This window comes from Hylobates moloch, unplaced genomic scaffold (assembly GCF_009828535.3).
Source record: "Hylobates moloch isolate HMO894 unplaced genomic scaffold, HMol_V3 SCAFFOLD_4, whole genome shotgun sequence".
NCBI classification, from domain to species: domain Eukaryota; kingdom Metazoa; phylum Chordata; class Mammalia; order Primates; family Hylobatidae; genus Hylobates; species Hylobates moloch.
The window spans coordinates 49,608,220-49,631,666 of NW_026652279.1; the positions used below are offsets into that span (position 1 = coordinate 49,608,220).

Genomic DNA, 23,447 nt, shown 5'->3' on the forward strand with positions numbered 1-23,447 from the left:
CATGCACACGTATGTTCATTGTAGCATTATTCACAATAGCAAAGACTTGGAACCAATCCATCAATGATAGACTGGATTGAGAAAATGTGGCACATATACACCATGGAATACTATGCAGCCATAAAAAATGATGAGTTCATGTCCTTTGCAGGGACATAGATGAAGCTGGAAACCATCATTCTCAGCAAACTATTGCAAGGATAGAAAACCAAACACCGCATGTTCTCACTCATAGGTGGGAATTGAACAATGAGAACACCTGGACACAGGGCGAGGAACATCACATACCAGGGCCTGTCATGGGGTGGGGGGAGGGGGGAGGGATAGCATTAGGAGAAATATCTAATGTAAATGACGAGTTAATGGGTGCGGCAAACCAACAAGGCACATGTATACCTATGTAACAAACCTGCACGTTGTGCACATGTACCCTAGAACTTAAAATATAATAAAAAAAAGAAAATTAAAACTTTAAAAATGCGTACCTTTAAACCAGCAATTACACCTGTATGAATCTACAGTTATTCAAGAATAAGCAAAGATATGTGTTCAAACATATATTATAAACAGCCTATATGTCCATCAAGTTGGAGATGGTTATATAAATTGCAGTATGGCCATGCAAGTGTGGTATAGCTGTGCAAGTGCAACATATATGTAAATAAATATATGTAAATAGATATGGAAACGTATGTAAACATATAAATAACATTATATGTAAATAAACAAGAATTTTAAATATCTATATATACTGATATAAAAAATTCACCAAGATACACTATTAGTAGGAAAAAAGTAACCTGTAAAATTATAAGATTATATATATATAAGATGGTCATTTTAGATTTTTAAACATTTCTGTAGATACATCTATGTAATATATTAAAAATAATCTAGACAAATATATGCAAAACTTTTCATATTGCTCCATGTGGAAGAAGAAATGAGAAGGAAAGAAGGAAAATGAAGGAAGCCTTAGCTATTTATTTTATTTATATTTTCATCATGCTTGAAACTTTTACTTGGAAGTGTTCTTATATATCACTTGTATAATTAGTAAACTAATTTTTTAAAACAAGTCCCCCAGTTGCCACAATTATTTTTGGAAGTAACCAAAATAGAATCCTGAAGACACAGTCTCGCTTGATCTTCTATTGGTTACATCATTAACACACAAAGCCTGTGTGCCTTGTACAAATTGAAACAAACTCACCACATTCAATGAAGGTTATTTTTCATTTAATTTTTATTATACAGTTTAATGGTTCAGTCTGTAATCTCATTTGACCATGGTGAGAAAACCTGTGAAAAGCAGTATCTCCACTGAAGAAGAAACATAAACACTAGATGAAAACCTACAAAAGCTCATGGTAAAATAACAGAAGGGAGAATAGTGAAAGATTAAAATAAATCTTTACTCACTTGATTCTCACAGCAACCTATCATGTGGATACTATTGTTGTCCCTATTTTATGAGAGAAAAAACTGAAGCACAGAGAGATAAAATAACTTGCACCAAGGTCAGATAGCTAGTAAGTCTGGAGACGTTAATTTAATCCAGGCATTCTGATCCCAGAACTCAGGCTCTTAAACATAACACTATAAAAAGCCCAAAATAGAAAGAGATGTGTGTAAAAAGCCTTTTGAACTTAGAAAGCAGGGTCAATATACCTGATTATAAAGAAAGTTTATCTTGCAGAAAATAGAAATAATGAACAGAAGCAATGCCATTTAGAATGCCTTATATAACAATGCTAGGTTAAAGTTAGCATTTTTTCTGTATGAATAATCAATTGATCCAGCATAATTTATGAAAAAGACCATCCTACTCCACTGCACTGTGCTGGTGCCTTTGTCACTATTTAAGCGACTGTGTAGGTGTGGATAAGTTTCTGGACTTTTTTTCTGTTCCATTGTTTTATTTAACTATCATTGAACCAAATCATATTGTCTTGATTACTGAAACTTGCTAAGTTTTCATACATGATTGTGTGTGTCTTCCAGCTTTGTTATTTTCTTCAAGACTATTTTGACTAGTTTTAACATTTTATATTTTCAAATAAATTTTAAAGGCAGCTTGGAAATTTCTGCTAAGTTGGCCTACTGAAATTTCCATTGAGATTCCATTAATCTTGTATATCAGTTTAAGGAGAATTGATAACTTTGTGATATTGACTTGATCTACTCATATGATATATCTTCACTTAATTAGGTTTTAATTGTTTTTGGTTTTTTTCTGTGTAGAGTTCTTATACTATTAAATTCATAAATCTGAACTTTATCTTATACCATACACAAAAAATCAATTCCAGATAAATTATAGACATAACTGTTAAAGGTAAAAGAATAAACTTCTAGAAAGTGACATAAGAGAATTTTCATGATATTGGCATAGGCAAAGATTTCTTAAATAGGATACCAAATTGGATTTTAATAACATTAAAATTAAGAATTTTTCTTCATTAAAAAATTAAGAGAACTAAAAGTCCACAAAAAGGTAGAGGATAATTGCAAGACAAATATTTCCAATGAAGAACTTATATCCAGAATATACAAATCAATAAGAACAAGATAGAAAGTTCATTTCTTAATGGGCAAAAGATTTGAAAGTGCATTGTGCAGTGGAAGATATTTAAATAGCTAATACACATAAGAAAAGGTGCTAAATATCATTGTCGTAAGCTTGATGCAAATTAAAACCCAAACGAAATACCAATACACAACCACCAGCATACCATTTTTTTTAAACTGACAATACCAAGTGTAGACAACAGTGTGGAACAACTGGAACATTAGAGTAGAAGTGTAAATTGATGTAAGTGCTTTGAAAAAATATTTCGCAGTACCTATTAAAATTGAACATATGCATACTTTATGATCCAGCAATCAGATTAGATAACCATATACTCAACAGAAATATGTACACCTGTACACTATATTCGTAGCAGCATTACTCATAAAAACCCCAACTGAAGCAATCTAAATGTCAATCAACAGTAGATAAATAAAGCTGCGGCATCCATATAACCGAATATTATACTACGATGAAAATAAAGTGAAAAAATTTTTGCTTTCTGCAACATCATAGATGAATCTCAGAAACAAAATGTTGAGCAAATGAAATCAGACAGAAGTACATTCTTTTTTTTATTATTATTATACTTTAGGTTATAGGGTACATGTGCACAATGTGCAGGTTTGTTACATATGTATCCATGTGCCGTGTTGGTGTGCTGCACCCACTAACGCGTCATTTAGCATTAGGTATATCTCCCAATGCTGTCCCTCCCCACTCCCCCCACCCCACCACAGTCCCCGGAGTGTGATGTTCCCCTTCCTGTGTCCATGAGTTCTCATTGTTCAATTCCCACCTATGAGTGAGAACATGCGGTGTTTGGTTTTTTGTCCTTGTGATAGTTTACTGAGAATGATGGTTTCCAGTTTCATCCATGTCCCTACAAAGGACATGAACTCATCATTTTTTATGGCTGCATAGTATTCCATGGTGTATATATGCCACATTTTCTTAATCCAGTCTATCGCTGTTGGACGTTTTGGTTGGTTCCAAGTCTTTGCTATTGTGAATAGTGCCACAATAAACATACGTGTGCATGTGTCTTTATAGCAGCATGATTTATAATCCTTTGGGTATATACCCAGTAATGGGATGGCTGAGTCAAATGGTATTTCTAGTTCTAAGTCCCTGAGGAATCGCCACACTGACTTCCACAATGGTTGAACTAGTTTACAGTCCCACCAACAGTGTAAAAGTGTTCCTATTTCTCCACATCCTCTCCAGCACCTGTTGTTTCCTGACTTTTTAATGATGGACATTCTAACTGGTGTGAGATGGTATCTCATTGTGGTTTTGATTTGCATTTCTCTGATGGCCAGTGATGATGAGCATTTTGTCATGTGTTTTTTGGCTGCATAAATGTCTTCTTTTGAGAAGTGTCTGTTCATGTCCTTTGCCCACTTTTTGATGGGGTTGTTTGTTTTTTTCTTGTAAACTTGTTTGAGTTCATTGTAGATTCTGGGCATTAGCCCTTTGTCAGATGAGTAGATTGCAAAAAATTTTCTCCCATTCTGTAGGTTGCCTGTTCACTCTGATGGTAGTTTCTTTTGCTGTGCAGAAGCTCTTTAGTTTAATTAGATCCCATTTGTCAATTTTGGCTTTTGTTGCCATTGCTTTTGATGTTTTAGACATGAAGTCCTTGCCCACGCCTATGTCCTGAATGGTATTGCCTAGGTTTTCTTCTAGGATTTTTATGGTTTTAGGTCTAACATGTAAGTCTTTAATCCATCTTGAATTAGTTTTTGCATAAGGGGTAAGGAAGGGATCCAGTTTCAGCTTTCTACATATGGCTAGCCAGTTTTCCCAGCACCATTTATTAAATAGGGAATCCTTTCCCCATTTCTTGTTTTTGTCAGGTTTGTCAAAGATCAGATAGTTGTAGATATGTGGCATCATTTCTGAGGGCTCTGTTCTGTTCTATTGATCTATGTCTCTGTTGTGGTACCAGTACCATGCTGTTTTGGTTACTGTAGCCTTATAGTATAGTTTGAAGTCAGGTAGCGTGATGCCTCCAGCTTTGTTCTTTTGGCTTAGGATTGACTTGGCCATGCAGGCTCTTTTTTGGTTCCATATGAACTTTAAAGTAGTTTTTTCCAATTCTGTGAAGAAAGTCATTGGTAGCTTGATGGGGATGGCATTGAATCTATAAATTACCTTGGACAGTATGGCCATTTTCACAATATTGATTCTTCCAACCCATGAGCATGGAATGTTCTCTCGTTTGTTTGTATCCTCTTTTATTTCATTGAGCAGTGGTTTGTAGTTCTCCTTGAAGAGGTCCTTCACATCCCTTGTAAGTTGGATTCCTAGGTATTTTATTCTCTTTGAAGCAATTGTGAATGGGAGTTCACTCATGATTTGGCTCTCTGTTTGTCTGTGATTGGTGTACAAGAATGCTTGTGATTTTTGTACATTGATTTTGTATCCTGAGACTTTGCTGAAGTTGCTAATCAGTTTAAGGAGATTTTGGGCTGAGACAATGGGGTTTTCTAGATATACAATCATGTCATCTGCAAACAGGGACAATTTGACTTCCTCTTTTCCTAATTGAATACCCTTTATTTCATTCTCCTGCCTGATTGCCCTGGCCGGAACTTCCAGCACTATGTTGAATAGGAGTTGTGAGAGAGGGCATCCCTGTCTTGTGCCAGTTTTCAAAGGGAATGCTTCCAGTTTTTGCCCATTCAGTATGATATTGGCTGTGGGTTTGTCATAGATAGCTCTTATTATTTTGAGATACGTCCCATCAATACCTAATTTATTGAGAGTTTTTAGCATGAAGGGTTGTTGAATTTTGCCAAAGGCCTTTTCTGCATCTATTGAGATAATCATGTGGTTTTTGTCTTTGGTTCTGTTTACATGCTGGATTACATTTATTGACTTGCATATGTTGAACCAGCCTTGCATCCCAGGGATGAAGCCCACTTGATCATGGTGGATAAACTTTTTGATGTGCTGCTGGATTCGGTTTGCCAGTATTTTATTGAGGATTTTTGCATCAATGTTCATCAAGGATATTGGTCTGAAATTCTCTTTTTTGGTTGCGTCTCTGCCAGGCTTTGGTATCAGGACGATGCTGGCCTCATAAAATGTGTTAGGGAGGATTCCCTCTTTTTCTATCGATTGGAATAGTTTCAGAAGGAATGGTACCAGTTCCTCCTTGTACCTCTGGTAGAATTCGGCTGTGAATCCATCAGGTCCTGGACTCTTTTTGGTTGGTAAGCTATTGATTATTGCCACAATTTCAGGGCCTGTTATTGGTCTATTCAGAGATTCAACTTCTTCCTGGTTTAGTCTTGGGAGTGTGTATTTGTCAAGGAATTTATCCGTTTCTTCTAGATTTTCTAGTTGATTTGCGTAGAGGTGTTTGTAGTATTCTCTGATGGTAGATTGTATTTCTGTGGGATCGGTGGTGATATCCCCTTTTTCATTTTTTGTTGCATCTATTTGATTCTTCTCTCTTTTCTTCTTTATTAGTCTTGCTAGCAGTCTATCAATTTTGTTGATCTTTTCAAATAACCAGCTCCTGGATTCATTAATTTTTTGAAGGGTTTTTTTGTGTCTCTATTTCCTTCAGTTCTGCTCTGATTTTAGTTATTTCTTGCCTTCTGCTAGCTTTTGAATGTATTTGCTCTTGCTTTTCTAGTTCTTTTAATTGTGATGTTAGGGTGTCAATTTTGGATCTTTCCTGCTTTCTCTTGTGGGCATTTAGTGCTATAAATTTCCCTCTACACACTGCTTTGAATGTGTCCCAGAGATTCTGGTATGTTGAGACACAAGTACATTCTTTCATTTCATACCAAAAAGGCTGAAAGCCAGAGAAAGCTAAACAATGATTATAGAAGTATAGTAGTTATCTTTGGATAGAAGTAATGATTAGAGGAGAACATAAAGGAGGATTCTAGGGTGAAGCAAATGTTTTATTAATCTAGGTGTTGGTTACACAGATGTTTTTACTTTGTAATATTCTTTGAGTGAACATTTATGACTTGTACACTTTTTTTCACATCTGCTATACTTCAGTAAAATGGTTTACTTTAAGAAGCTTATCTATGACTTCAGAATAATGATCATAGGGAAAACTACCTAACAGGTACTATGCTTATTACCTGGGTAACAAAATAATTCTGTAAACCAAACCCCTGTGACATGCAACTTACCCATGTAACAAATCTGCACATGTATCACCTGAGCCTAAAATAAAAGTCGGGAAGAAATAAAAATAATGATGATACAAAAAGAATCATGATATAAGGAGAGGTTGGAAATGTTCATGGAAGAAGAAAAATGTCAAATGATCAAGAACAGGAAATAGTACAAAGACCTGTCTGCCTTAAACATTCTGAGAAGAGCAGTTTGGTTCATCCTTTTTCTTAAATTTTATGTTTTAGTTAATCATGGCCAAAAGGAAAGAGGTGCTTGATTCTCAATCTATTATCAGGCCTCTTACTGTTGAAGAAGTCCTATATCATATTCCGTGGCTAGATAAAAACAAAGACCATATAAACTTCATTCAGGTAACACTTTTATTTCCTATTAATAATATTTTTAATGTACTAACAAATAATCTTTTTAAAAATAAGAATTTAACCATGATACTCTCTAGTTTAATATTCTCTAAATGTTCCTTATTGCTGATAGGATAAAATCAAATATGCAAAATTTTGAATAATATGCAAAATCTTTCTACAATCTGTTTCCTGCCTACTTCTCCACCTTTGTCTTCTGTTTTCCATTGCCACATATCCTCTACACTCTATTTATACTGAACCACTCATGGTGTCCCACGCACATTACATGTTTTTCTAATTCCATTCATCTGTGGGTGCTATTTACTTTTTTTGAAATGCCCTTGTTTTTCACTTTTTTTTTTTCAAACTTTTCCTGCTTATTTCTTTTCTGGAAACATCCCCACCAGAGTACTCAGAGAAGTAGGCTTTGGAGCCAAATGCCCCAGTAGAAGACCATCCTGTGAACTATATTGTTTTCAGGGGACGAATATTGCTGCCATTGTATCCAATATGTACCTTTATTATAGCATTAAGTACATTACATTACAATTATCGTTAGGTCTCTCTCCTACTATATTTTTTATCTCATCTATCTTTTAAATACCCAGCCCCTAGCACTTTGCATAATGCATAGTGGATGCTCAGTTAAGTGCTTGTGGAATGAACAAATAAATGGATCTAACTTGTTCTAATATTCTTTTTTATATATCTATTTGACATCAAAAGACCAATTATATTTTTCTACCTGATTAAAACATTTTGAATAAATGAATATTTTATTTACCTGATCAGCTGTTTAGAGCAGGAGTATGTATGACATATGCATGCCATTAGCCTACGTCTGTTCCCATTACTTTTCATCCAGATGAAAGATTTTTATCCCCTAATTACATTCTCATTCCTAGAGTACTTCTTTTCTAATCCATGTATGAATACTTATCTAAAATTGCATATATTCATAAAGATCCACCTTCCTGTTTACTATTCATAATTTCTATTTTCTGTTACAAACGTATTACTAATATATTTCAGATATTATCCAATGATAGTAATTTTTTAAATGTAAAGACTTTTTTTAAAAATGCAAATTTTAGGCCCGGTATGGTGGCTCATGCCTGTAATCCAAGCACTTTGGAAGGCCAAGGTGGGTGGAAAACCTGAGGTCAGGAGTCTGACAGCAGCCTGGCCAATGTGGTGAAACCCCGTATCTGCTAAAAATGCAAAAATTAGCTGGGCATGGTGGTGGGCACCTGTAATCCCAGCTACTCAGGAGGCTGAGGTAGGAGAATTGGTTCAAACAATTCTCCTCAGCTTGAACCCAGGAGGGGGAGGGTGCAGTGAGCCGAGATCGCACCACTGCACTCCAGTATGGGTGACAGAGCGAGACTCCGTCTCAAAAAAATAAATAAATGAATAATAAAAATGCAAATTTTAACATTCCCAACCACTCCTAAAAGGTTGTTTATAGTTTATGTATTTGGTGGTATCTTGTAGGAAAAAGCCAAAGTTGTAACATTTGATTGTGGAAATGATATATTTGAAGAAGGTGATGAGCCCAAAGGAATCTATATCATTATTTCGGGCATGGTAAAGGTAAGGCAGAGGTTTTTGTTTTGTTTTGTCTTTTTGTTTTGAGACAGAATTTCTCTCCTGTTGCCCAAGCTGGAGTGCAATGGCATGATCTTGGCTCACTGAAGCCTCCACCTCCCAGGTTCAAGTGATTCTCCTGCCTCAGCCTCCCAAGTAGCTGGAATTACAGGCATGCACCACCACACCCTGGTAATTTTTTGTATATTTAGCGGAAACAAGGTTTCACCATGTTAGCCAGGCTGGTCTCAAACTCCTGACCTCAGGTGATCCGCCCGCCTCAGCCTCCCAAAGTGCTGGGATTACAGGTGTGAGCCACTGCACCCGACCAGGCAGAGTTATTTATAAATGCACTTGCGATCATAAGTTTTTAAAGAAAACTTTATGAAATTGATAATTAGTAGCTTTCCATGTTAAGAACTGCATAGTTTCTTTTTTCGGACAGTGACTACCATCTAATGATAAATTTTCATGTTCAGACACAATGGATAACACTATCTATCATTTTAAAGCCATACTTTCTCACAGATAACAGGAAACTTTCAAAAGAATTATCTTTTACGATGGAAAATTATAATATAAATTGTTATTCATCTTATGCTGATCTAAGCTAGAGATTTAGCCATTCTAAAATGGGTATAGATTAACTGAGTAGGAGGAATCAGAAAGATCAGAGTATTTAAGAATGCTTTGTGTCTAAATTATTGCTAATTTAATAATTTTACTTAAAAAGAAATAAAATATTTATTCTCAAGACAATATGTAAATATTAAAATTGCTCAAACCAAAGTGGAAAAAGTCATAAATTAGTTTTGGTAATACAAGTTAACTGGCATATGTATTTTTCTCTTTCTTTGTTCCTGAACAGCTTGAAAAATCAAAGCCAGGTTTAGGGATTGATCAAATGATGGAGTCAAAGGAGAAAGATTTTCCGATAATCGACACAGACTATATGCTCAGTGGAGAAATAATAGGAGAGATAAGCTGCTTAACTAATAAACCTATGAAATATTCTGCCACCTGCAAAACTGTAGTGGAGGTCAGAAAAAATTCACCTGTGACTTTTGTTATATTTTGTTAAATATCTAATATCAGATTTAAGGTTATTTTAGTATTTAGTATAAGTTTACAGTCTAGTTGACAATTTACTTTTAAAAACTAGGAATAATAAAGGAACAAAACTTGCCAAATTACACTCATCTAGTATAAAGCCCTGGCAAAATAGCTCATGAATGTTAATCAACCATAAAGAAAGAAAGATTTGTCCAGAAAAATTGGCTATATAAGCTCTTTCATGGGGAAATTGGCTAGCATATGTTAATTGTCAATACCATAATTTGAAAGATGAGAAAGGGGATAAAGACAGGGCTAGAATCTATTAATATAAAAGTTGGGCAAAGTGCATGGAAGTTTCCCTACAGATGATTGAGAACAAAATCCTCACAGTACCAAGGGCTCCCACTGGCTTAATTTGAACTCAAAAAGAATAATGACTGTAAATAATTAAACTCCATAAATATGTGAAAATCCATACATTCCATACATTGATAATGATGCTAATTTTTAAAATTTCTACTGAGGTTGCTAGGATATCATTTTATTACTTTGAAAATGGATTTTTTTAAGAGAAAGAAGTAAACATTTATCTTGCCTTTCTTCTATGAACTCTTTCAAAGTAGTTTTTTAATTGAGGAAAAATTCTATATAGAATTTCAGCTAACAAACACAGAATGAGAGAATCAGAAAATCTCCATTGTGCCATCGCTAATAAAATAATAGATCTAGGAAACAACCTTCAGTTGATACTAAAACTTCTAAGTGAATGTTAATAGAAAATGTTATAATGAAGGAAATACTACCTAAGGACATTGGTCAATATTAGAGTCACTAAATGGGACAACCAGGCATGATGTACCTCATGATGTGATGCAGCAGAAGTGCTAGCAACACCCATGAAGTCTCACACAAGAAAAAATCTGAAGTTCTTCAAGTCTATAGATTGAATCAGTTTACAGAAAATACAGGAAGGAGAGAAACAAGTTAATTGACAGCAAGAGGGAATAATCAGCTAAATTTAGAATGTGGAAGAGTCTGTAGACAAATAACCTGATTTCTTTAACAAATCAATGGCATAAAAAGTGAATGGAGTAGCAGACATGGTGGCTCATACCTGTAATCCCAAAACTTTGGGAGGCTGGGGCAGGAGGAGGCCAGGAGTTTGAGACTGGCCTGCAACATATCTGCAAAAAATTAAAAAAAAAAAAATTAGCCAGGCATGGTGACACATGCCTGTAGTTGCAGCTACTTGGGAGGATTGCTTGAGCCCAGGAACCCAAGGTTACAGTCAGTCATGATTGCACCACTGCACTCCAGACTGGTAACAGAGCCAGACTCTGTCTCTGTTTACAAAAAAAAACACAAAAAACAAAATACGTAGTGGTAGAGGGGAAGAAGGCAAAGAAAAATTATTAAAAATGGACTTGAGATATAATAACCAAATAAATACAATTGCTCTAATTTGAACAAACCAATTATAAAGAGACCTATTTGAGATAACTTAGGACATTTTAATGTGAACAGAATACTAAATGATATTTTTATTTTTGGCATATAATCACATATGTTATATATTTAAAATATCTCATTAAAATATTTACAAATAAAATTATATATTTATGATACCTGGAATTTGCATAAAACACTCTAGCCTTCTGCTTTGGGCTATAATGAAGTTACTGGTAACAGAGCTGCACATCTGCTATAAAAAAAAAAACCCTAAAACTTAATAAAATATATGAGGCAAATGTGATTTTTTTCTATTTAATTTTTTGTTTGTTTGTTTTACTTTTTGAAAAAAAACTTTTCAAACCTTTTATTTTAGGTACAGGGGTACATGTGCAGGTTTGTTATATAGGTAAACTTACGTTACCCAAAACTAAGAGATGAGAAACTCACAAGGTAAGCCCTACATTCACCCCGATCCTCTGCTTAGGACTATTTCCTGACCATGATGCAATAAGAATCCAAGCAGAAGATGGCGATCCTGCTAAGCTGAGAAATGAGACATCAGAAGTTGTGGAAGCTAACTTGGCTAGAATCTGCAGAGCAGGAAGTAAGACAAAGTCTTACATGGAGAAAGACCCAAGTAGTCTGTGTGGTGGTTCTCTACAAGTCCTTGGTTGAGAGACAGGCTGCAAATGCCCAGGATGAGACACAACTAGATTTACCAGATTGTTAAGAAAGGAAGAGAGATACCAGGAGTCAGGCAAGGTGCAGGGGGTCACGCCTGTAATCCCAGCACTTTGGTAGGCTGAGGCTGGTGGATCACCTGAGGTCAGGAGTTCGAGACCAACCTGGCCAACATGGTGAAACCCTGGCTCCAATAAAAATACAAAAATTAGCTGGGCACAGTGGCACACACCTGTAATCCCAACTACTCAGAAGGCTGAGGCAGGAGAATCACTTGAACCCAGGAGGCAGAGGTTGCAGTGAGCCGAGATTGCACCACTGCACTCCAGCCTGGGCGACAGAGCAAGACTCTGTCACAAAAAAAAAAAAAAAAAGAGAGAGAGAGAGAGAGACACCAGGAGTCAAGAAGTCAAGAAGTCAAGATACCTAACAGAAAGGAAAGATCTGTTAAAATCTCAGGCCCATAGCTGAGAGACCAGAAAGGATAGGCCTTAGGAGTAAGAATCATGACCTAGAAGAAGGCTTGCTCTTATTCTAAGACCTAACAAAGCCTTGGAGCAAGCCCTGACAGCATCCATGGTGGAGACAGAGTTTGGAGACAAGTTACACTGTCTTAGATACCTGAGGTTTTCTATGATTCACTCAATCAAATTGTAAAACCCAGCCTATACAAGCTCAGTGTGATCAGATAGTAAATGAACTGCCTACTATAACAAAAATCAACAATTTTCAGAGGAAGATAAAATAATCTGGAATCTCTGTAGTGTTATCATCAGCAACCATGAATTACAAAACAAGCAAAGAAGCATGAAATTGTGATCTATAGTATAAAAGGTGAGGAGTAAAGCATTCGGTAAAAACCATCATGGAGATTGTCTAGACTATAGATTGGTCAAAGACTTTAAACCAGTTGTTAAAAATTGATTCTGGAGAGAGGTGGCCAACATGGCTGATTAGAAGCAGCTGGTGTGCGCCGCTCTCACAGAGAGGGATGGAAGGGGCAAGTAAACATAGCACTTTCAACTGAAACATCCAGGTACACACACTGGGACTAATCAAGGAAACAACTCAATTCACGGAGAACGGAGGAAAGTAAGGCAGGATGACCACCCACCTGGGAGCGACACAGAGTCAGGGGAACCTCCCCTGCCCAGGGAAGCAGTGAGTGAATGAGCAGCCCCAGGAACCCATGCTTCTCCCATGGATCTTTACAACCCTCCAGTCAGGAGGACCCACTCCACTAGGGCCTGCAGTCTGACATGCAGAGCTATGTGGAGTCTTGGCAGAGCAGCCACTCAGGCACATGTGGAGCCCTAGGAGCCTTAGATACCCAGGCCTCCCAGCAAAAGCAGCTGCAACCCTCAGCAGGAGGTTAGATCCCCATACCTACTCCTAAGAAAGGGACTGAATCCAGGGGACTGACCAATGATGGTCTGCAGGCCCATGGTACATCACATGATAAGACCCACTGGCTTGGAAATCCAGCCAGCCATGGGTAGCAGCATTGCATCTCTCTGAGAAAGAGCTCCCAGCAGGTCGGGCGGGCCACCGCCTTTGCTGTTTCACAGCCTCAGCCACTGTTGCCTTAGGGCTCAGGCAAATCGGTGACAATGAGGGACTAGAGCAGTCCCTCAGCACTGCCCAGCAGTACTATGGAGAAGCAGTCAGACTTCTTATTCATGCAGATCCCGAATCCCATTTCTCCTCACTAGGCAGAATCTCCCAACTGGGGTCCTCCAATCACCCCTACTGGTGTTGGCTGACTGAGTTTCAAACCTCCTTGTTACAGAGCTCCCAGAGGGAGGGTGGACCACCATCTTTGCTGTTTGGTCAACTTAGCTATTCTTGCCTTCGGGCTTTGAAGAGTCCAAGGCAACTGGAGGCTGGAGTGGACCTCCAGCTAGCACAGCTGCTCTATGAAAACATGGCCAGACTGTTATTTTTAAGTGGGTCTTTGATCCCATTCCTTTTCACTGGGTAGGACACTCCTGTAGCTACCTCCTACAGGTGTGTTCAGGCTGGCAATAGGTTCATACCTCCCTGGGGCAGAGCTCTCAGAGGGAGAGGCAGGCCACCATCTCTGCTGTTTCACACCCTCCACTCATTGTTACCTCAGGCACTAGAAAGTCCGAGGTGGGTAGGGACTGGAGCAGACACCCAGCATACCACAGCAGCCCTATGGAAAAGTGGCCAGACTGTTATATGGAGCTAGTTCCCACATCTCCTCACTGGGCAAGTCCTCCAGGCCTGGGCCTCCAGCCACCCTTTGTCGGGGCTATTGAGCCAGTAGCAGTTCTGCAACTCCCTGGACAGGACTCCCCGTGGGAGGGGGAGTTGCCATCCTTGCTGTCTTGCAGCCCTTGCCCTTGCTGTCTCCAGGATCCAGAGAGTCTGTAGGGACCAGAGGCTGGTCCAGACCCCCAGCAAAGAGCAACCAGCTCACAGAAAAGTGGCCAGACTGTTCTCCACGCAGATCTGGATCCTCACTTTTCCTCACTGGGCAGGGCTGCCTGGCCTGGGACTCCAGCACAATGACCCAACCCTTGCCTGATCACCACAATCAAAGACAGCCCAGCATTTCTTCAAGGAGAAAATCATAGAGTCAACTCACAACCCCTCTGCTACTACATTTGCAGTGGCTCAGCCCTTACAGCCCTGACACTGGAAAGGAACAAAGGGCCTAGTCATTATGCTGGCACCTCCAGCACATGGCAGCCACCATATGGAGGTGAACCACCACCCCAACTCTTCACCAGGCAGGGCCCCCGGCTCATGAAAGTAGAACAGTTGCTCCATCCACAACTAAGCATACTCACTGGTAGTGGCCCAGAGTTTGCCCAGGGAGAGGCTCCTAGAGACATACAACTGCACCCCTGCTCCTGCCACTGCCACAGTAACAGTTGTATCCCTGCTTCCCTTAGTCTGGGGAGGAAACAAAGAGCCTGAGGGCTACACCAAAGCTTACCACATGCCACAGCTACCAGACAGAGGAAAGACCAATCTTTCCTCCCTGTGAGCTTTTGGCCCCCCTGATCCCCACCAAGAAAAATCCTAAGGTCATGACAACAGTACACACAACCCATGCCTCCAGCTGACCAGTAACAGCAGCTCCACATTTCATGGAGGTGGAGCCCCCAGGGGCAACAACTTACAGAATGAAAGACAATGCTTGCAAACTATGCATCTGACAAAGGTTTATAAGCCAGACTCTCTAAGAAACTTAAACAAATTAACAAGCAAAACACAAACAACTCCATTAAAAATTGGGCAAACCATATGAACAGACACTTTTCTAAAGAAGATATAAACATGGCCATCAAGCATATGAAAAAATTCTGATGATCACTAACCATTTACATTTGAAATACAAATCAAAACACAATGAGATACCATCTCACACCAGTCAGAATGACTATCATTAAAAAGTCAAAAAATAACAGATGCTGGCAAGGCTGTGGAGAAAAGGGAATGCTTATATCCTACTGATGGGAATGTAAATTAGTTCAGCCATTGTGGAAAGAATGTTGGCAATTTCTAAAAGAACTTAAAACAGAATTACCATTCAACCCAGCAATTTTATTATTGGGTATATGCAGAAGGGAATATAAATCATTCTACTATAAAGACACATATACGTGTATGTTCTTTGCAGCACTATTCACAACAGCAAAGACATGGAATCAACCTAAATGCCCATCAACGGTAGACTGGATAAATAAAATGTGGTACATACACACCATGGAATACTATGCAGCCATAGAAAAGAATGAGATCATGTCCTTTGCAGCAACATAGATGGAGGTGGACACTATTATCCTTAGCAAACTAACACAGGAACAGAAAAGCAAATACTGCATGTTCTCACTTATAAATGGGGGCTAAACATCAAGTACATATGGACACAAAAAAGGGAGCAAGATACACCAGAGCCTACTTGAGAGTGGAGTCTAGAGAGGAAGGTAAGAATCAAAAAACTACATATCATGTACTATTATGCTTATTACCTGGGTGATAAAATGATCTGTACACCAGATCCCTGCGAAATGTAATTTACCTATATAACAAAACTGCACCTGTATCCCTAAACCTAAATGAAAAAATTTTAAAAAGCACACAGTCAAAATTTACTTAAGGACTAGAACTTTTTAATAGTCCTATACATATTGAGATTTTTGGAATTTGTATCCTTCCCACAAAAACAACTCCATGCCGGATGGTTTTACTGATGAGTTTTATCAAATATTTCGGGAAGAAATAATAGGAACCTTACACAGACTTTGTCAGGAAACAAAGGAGGAAAAAAAAGCTTTCCAGTGCATTTTATGGGGCCAGTGTAAACAAATACTAAACCTTGAAAAAACATTTCAGCAAAAGAAAATTACAGACCAATAATCCCACATTAATGTGGACCAAAAAAATCATTAATAAGATACTAGCAAGTTGAATCCAGGAATATATTAAAAGGATTAGACATCAAAACTAAATAAATAAGCTTTATTTTAGGAATATAAGATTGATTCGACATTTGAAAATCAACCATTGTGATTCAACACATTATAAGAAAAAAACAGAAAATTTATATGATATTCAAGTAGATATAGAACAAAAAGAATTTTACAAAATATAACATTCTTTTAAAAAATCTCCAAAAACTCAAAATAGAATGCAACTTCCTGAACTCAATAAGGGGCATTTATTATAAATTTACAGCTAATATCACATCTAGTGATGAAAAACTAAGACGATAAGACTGAGAGCAAGACGAGAATGTCCACTCACCACTTCCATTCGGTATTATATTGGAGTTGTTAACTAGTATAATAGGGCTAGAAAAAGAAATAAACTGACATAAAAATTACAAAGAAAGCACTAAAATTGTCTCTGCAAGATGGCATGATATCTACATTTGTTTTTTGTTGTTTTTTTTCTTTTTTGTTGAGACAGAGTCTCGCTCTGTCGCCCAGGCTGGAGTGCAGTGGCGCAATCTCGGCTCAGTGCAAGCTCCGCCTCCTGGGTTCACGCCATTCTCCTGCCTCAGCCTCTCCCAGTAGGTGGGACTACAGGCGCCCGCCACCATGCCCGGCTAATTTTTTGTATTTTTTAGTACAGACGGGGTTTCACCATGGTCTTGATCTCCTGACCTCGTGATCCACCCGCCTCGGCCTCCCAAAGTGCTGGGATTACAAGCGTGAGCCACCGCGCCCGGCCGATATCTACATTTTTAAGATTCTAAGAAAAATAACTAGAATTTATAATGAATTTAGTAAGGTGGTAAAATACAAGTCCAAATTCCAAAAATTAATTGTGTTTTCATATACTAGCAACAAACAACAGGAAATAAAATTTTTAATTATTTTTACAAAAATAATCAAAATATAAAAGGGATAGACATAAAGTTAATGAAATACGTAGAATAACTATACAATGAAAACCATAAACTATTTCCTAGATAACTGAAAAAAGATTAAATAAATGGAGAAGTACACTGTATTTGTGAATTAGAGCCCATAATATTATTAAGATATCCATTCTTCATAATTGATCTATAGATTTAATACAACCTCAATCAAAATCTCCACAGACTCTTTTTGTAGAATATATATGAAAATGCAGAGGACCTGTAATAGACAAAACAAATATAAAAAAGTTAGATGATTTACACTACCTGATTTAAAGGCATACATCCCGTGTAATTAAGGCCACATGATGTTGGCTTTAGGTTAAGATGTAGAGATCAATACAACAGAAAAGAGAATCCATAAATAAATCCACACATACATAGTCAATAGATTTTTGACAAAGGATCAAATTATCTCCATGGAAAAATTACAATATTTTCAACAAATAATCCTGAAAACACTGAATATCCATGCAGAAGCAATGAACCTTGATCCCCACATACTAGGCCCAAAATGTAACGTGGCATGATCATATACTTCAACATGAAAGATAGAACTATATAAAGTATAGAAGAAAACATAGGAGAACTTAAGGTAGGCAAATATGTCTTAGCCAGGATTTTTTTTAAGTATAACCATAAAACGAAATATTGATAAATTGGATGTCACCAAAATTAAAAATCTTCTGCTCTTCAAAAGACATCACAAAAAACATGAGCAGCAGGCTCAGGGAAAAATATGAGTCATGGGCTTAGGGATTTTTCAAAAGTTCCCCAAGAAAAGGATTTGATAATAGAATCTATAAATAACTCTTACAATTCAAAAATAAGAAGACAAACTACTGAATTAAAAACTGGGCAAAGAATGTGAACAGACACTTTACAAAGAATATACAAATGGCCAATAAACGCATGAAGATGTTCACCATCATTAGCTGCCAGAAACATGCAAATTAAACCCACAGTGGTATGTCAATACACACCTACTACATTGCCTAAAAATAAAAACACTGAATAACAGGTATTGGCAAGGACGTGGAGCAACTAAAATTTTCTTTCCTTTTTTTTTTTTTCTGACAGAGTCTCACTCTGTTGCCCAGGCTGGAGTGCAATGGCTCCCAATCTCAGCTCACTGCAACCTCCGCCTCCTGGGTTCAAGTGATTCTCCTGCCTCAGCCTCCCAAGTAGCTAGGATTACAGTCACGTGCCACCACGCCCAGCTAATTTTTGTATTTTTAGTAGAGATGGCGTTTCGCCATGTTGGCCAGGCTGGTCTCGAACTCCTGACCTCAGGTGCTCAGCCCGCCTCAGCCTCCCAAAGTACTGAGATTACAGGCATGAGCCACCGTGCCCAGCTGAAATTTTCATACATGGCTGATGAGAGTGTAAAATGTTGAAACAACTTCTGAAACCAGAGATTTTAATCTGAACAGTGGTTTTGGTCTGAAACAGTTTGTCAGTTGCTTACAAAAGTTAAATATACATGTCCTATACTACACAAAAAAAAGATACTGACCCAAGAGAAATAAAATCCAATGTACACAAAACTTGTTTTTCACTATTCATAGAAGTTTTATTCTTAGTAACCAATGGTCTGTTCACTTTTAGCATAAGCATTTTATTTTTGCCTAAAAAGTTTGCTCCCCTCAAATAACACATTTATAGAGGCATATATTTATCTAAAAGGTCAAATAATTTTTAGTAATTTGTTTTCTATTTTTTATCTTATAAAAAATAAAATATGTGTAAATCATAATCTGATAATGGGTTTGTATCTAAAATATATAAGGAACTCAAAAGCTCAACAGCAAGAAAATAAATAATACAATTAAAAATAAGCAAAGGAACTGAATAAACATTTCTCAAAAGAAGACATACAAATGGCCAACAGGTATATAAACAATGTTCAAAATCATTAATCATCTGAAAAATGCACATGAAAACTACAATGAGATACCACCTTACACTAGTCAGAAAGGCTATTTGAGTTCCTTGTAAATTCTGGACATTGGTCCATTGTCAGACGCATAGTTTGCAAATATATTCTCCCATTCTGCAGGGTTTTTGTTTCTCCCAGTGAATAGGTTGCTTGTTCACTTGATATTTATTTATTTTTGTGGTACAGAAGCTATTTAGTTAAATTATGTTCCATTTGTCTATTTTTGTTCTTGTTGCCTGTGCTTTTGAGGTTTTAGTCATGAATTCTTTGCCTACACCAATGTCCAGAAGACTTTTCTCTAGGTTTTCTTCCAGCATGTTGATAGTGTGGGATCTAATGTTTAACTCTTTAATCCATCTTGAGTTGATTTTTTTTAATGTGGTGAGAGATAAAGGGTCCAGTGTTATTGTTTTGCATAAAGCAATCAAATTTTCCCAATACCATTTATGGAAAGAAATTTTAGATGACACAAACAAATGAAAAACATCCTATGCTCATAGATCAGAAGAATTAGTACTGTTGAAATGACCACACTGCCCAAAGCAATCTATAGATTGAATGCAATATCTATCAAAATGTCACGATTTTTCACAGAATTGGAAAAAAACTATCCTAAAATTCATATGGAACAAAAAACAAGCTCAAATATCCAAAGCAATCCTAAGCAAAAAGAACAAAGCTGGGGGAATCACATCACCTAACTTCAAATTATACTATATAGTAATCAAAACTCAAATATCCAAAGCAATCCTAAGCAAAAAGAACAAAGCTGGGGGAATCACATCACCTAACTTCAAATTATACTATAAAGATATAGTAATCAAAACAGCATGATACTGGTATACAAATATACACATACATCAATGGAACAGAATTTAAAAACCCAGAAATAAAGCCACATTTTACAGCCAACTGATTTTGACAAAGTCAACAAGAACATAGGGAAAGGACACACCAATTTTCATTGGTAGACACATTTTATTAAGTTTCCATGCTATTATGTGAGTCTTACCTAATTAAATTATTAGCTTTAATAGTGTACCTAAACAAAAAAACTTTATTCCTTAAACCATAGTGCACAAAATAAAATACCAAATTTACATCCTTCTTTTCCAGACATGTTTTATTCCCAAAACTCACTTGTATGATGCTTTTGAGCAATGCTCTCCTCTCATTGAACACAAAATGTGGCTAAAAATTGGACTCGCTATTACAGCCAGAAAAATCAGAGAACACTTATCTTATGAGGTAGGAAGTGCTTGTATAAACTTGTCTTTTTTCTTTGAATGGAATGGCATTAAAACATTATAATTGACTATTTATGAATATATATTAAACTTCATAAACTAATAATAGACTGAAATTGTGTTTTCTAAAACAGGATTGGAACTACAAGATGCAACTAAAGCTCTCTAATATTTATGTAGTAGATATACCAACGAGCACCAAAACTGATATTTATGATGAAAATCTAATCTATGTTATCCTCATACATGGAGCTGTAGAAGATTGTCTGTTACGAAAAACTTATAGAGCACCTTTCTTAATTCCTATAACATGCCATCAGGTAAAGAAATATTGATTCCTGTCTTCAGATCAATATGCCATATGTCCAACAATGTATTAACATCAGAAAAACTGTCACTATAATCTTAAGCTTTTCACCTTCCAATCTTCTCCCTTTTCCCACCACTCCATAAACACTCACTCATACCCACAACCACACCCACATACGCCCACACACACCAAGTTCATTGACTGCTTTGGCACTTGCTAGCCCAAGCACAAGTTATTCCCATCCAATGCCTATGAAGGCCAAGCTGGACATTTTGGCTACAGTTAGATTTTGCAGTTATTCATTGCAAAAGAGGGTGCATTTATTTTACTCACATGTTGCAGAAAAACTGTATCAACAATGCTCTAGAAAGGTTCTGCCAGACTGATGCTGAATTGAGTATTAGTAGTATTTCCACAGCTGCTTTGAAAGTGAATGTCTTCTCATATTTAAACTGTTAATTGAGTTCCCCTGCCAATCAAAATGAGAACCTGAGCCATGTAAATTAGGAAAGGAGTGTGTGTGTGTGTGTGTGTGTGTTTGTGTATTGTTTTGTGTTGGGGGAGAATCAGAGAGGCACATGTCAAAAGGAATCAGGGGACATAAAAGATACAGCAACAAAAAGTAATTCAAAGAGGACTCAGAGTTATTTAAAATATGCTTGAATACAGTGCTATATATTGAAATGATTAAAAAAATGATACTTACAACTTATCCTCAAGAGATCTCTCATCCAAGTGGAAAGAAACAAATAAGTAAATATATTAATAAAATGTTTTACAGCTAGGATGAAAGCACTTACAGGGTAGATTTTGGACATAAGAAAAAAGTGTAATGGGAATGGGAGGGATCCCAAGGTGAGAAATGATCACAAGAAAATTTTCTAAGTGGACATCACCGGCACTGACATAGTGCTTAATGACAGGAAGTGAAACATTCTCCGCTATGCTGCTCTCTACCTCTATCCTTGAACACATAACAGAGATTTGGTGTGGGTGCTTGTTGAGAATTTAGACGCCAAGCAGGAGCCTGGAGCCTGATAAACTCTATCTACTTCCCGAGAAACAGCCCTACTCATTGCGGATTTGGGTACCAATGTGATTCAAACTATATTGAAAACAACCACAAGGTGGAAGAATATTTTGAAATATTTCTATATGGCAGAAAGTTTAATGAAAAGAATATTTTGAAATACTCTTTTCATTAAACTTTCTTTTTGCCATGTAGAAAAAGTCTCTGGATGATTTTTAAAGGGCCATTGGTAATTCACTATTAATCATTTTTTTCATATGGAATAGAAATATTTAAAAATCAATGAATGTATATGGAATATTGACTTTTTCAAAATCAACATATCCAAGTATTTTAAGATATCAGTCTTATTTGTGTTGATTTGATAATATTTTCCATTTTTCCCAGATACCTAGAGAAAGCCAGAAATAGCAGCTTACTAGATAAATGTTTATTGTAAGGTATTTGCTCAGAAATTAACTTGCATTCTGTCAACTTTCAGATACAAGGTATTGAAGATTTCACAAAAGTAGTGATTACTCAAACTCCGATTAACATGAAAACATTCAGATGGAATATTAGAAAGTTTGTTCCTAAACATAAAAGTTCTCTTACACCAGAATTAATAGGTGAGTTAGATTTCTTTGAGCAATTGTGAAAACTTACTTTCCCTTTATAAAATAGCCATATGTGTATTTGGAAACTGTTGTTTGCATTCTGCCTAATATATTGAGGAATCCTTTTAACTGCCATATTTGCTATTCAATGTATGAGTTCAGACAGACAATATTGAATTTACACTTTTAAATTATTATATATTTCATCCATAAGAACAAAAGTGCATAATTATCAAAATGATATGAAAAAACATTAATGAGGGAATTAGTAGCTCTTCCCTAAAATTAAGATATGTTATATAGCAATAACAATAAAAATAACCAAAGGGCTAATATCCAGAATCTACAATGAACTCAAACAAATTTACAAGAAAAAAACAAACAACCCCATCAAAAAGTGGGCAGAGGACATGAACAGACACTTCTCAAAAGAAGACATTTATGCAGCCGAAAAACACATGAAGAAATGCTCATCATCACTGGCCATCAGAGAAATGCAAATCAAAACCACAGTGAGATACCATCTTACACCAGTTAGAATGGCCATCATTAAAAAATCAGGAAACAACAGGTGCTGGAGAGGATGTGGAGAAATAGGAACACTTTTACACTGTTGGTGGGACTGTAAACTAGTTCAACCATTGTGGAAGTCAGTGTGGCGATTCCTCAGGGATCTCGAACTAGAAATACCATTTGACCCAGCCATCCCATTACTGGGTATATACCCAAAGGACTATAAATCATGCTGCTATAAAGACACATGCACACGTATGTTTATTGCAGCACTATTCACAATAGCAAAGAGTTGGAACCAACCCAAATGTCCAACAACGATAGACTGGATTAAGAAAATGTGGCACATATACACCATGGAATACTATGCAGCCATAAAAAATGATGAGTTCGTGTCCTTTGTAGGGACATGGATGAAACTGGAAAACATCATTCTCAGTAAACTATCGCAAGGACAAAAAACCAAACACCGCATGTTCTCACTCATAGGTGGGAATTGAACAATGAGAACTCATGGACACAGGAAGGGGAACATCACACTCCGGGGACTGT

General features: G+C 36.9%; 1 protein-coding gene across 1 annotated transcript in view; it reads left to right on the top strand.

Moving 5' to 3' along the window:
* The window catches only part of SLC9C1 (solute carrier family 9 member C1), a 175,937-nt gene that overhangs the window by 114,271 nt on the left and 38,219 nt on the right, over window positions 1-23,447 (top strand). The window contains 6 exon segments of the mRNA XM_032755066.2: window positions 6,967-7,092; window positions 8,581-8,679; window positions 9,542-9,712; window positions 20,316-20,447; window positions 20,581-20,766; window positions 22,268-22,394. Of these exon segments, the coding sequence (XP_032610957.1) occupies window positions 6,967-7,092; window positions 8,581-8,679; window positions 9,542-9,712; window positions 20,316-20,447; window positions 20,581-20,766; window positions 22,268-22,394 (841 nt within the window).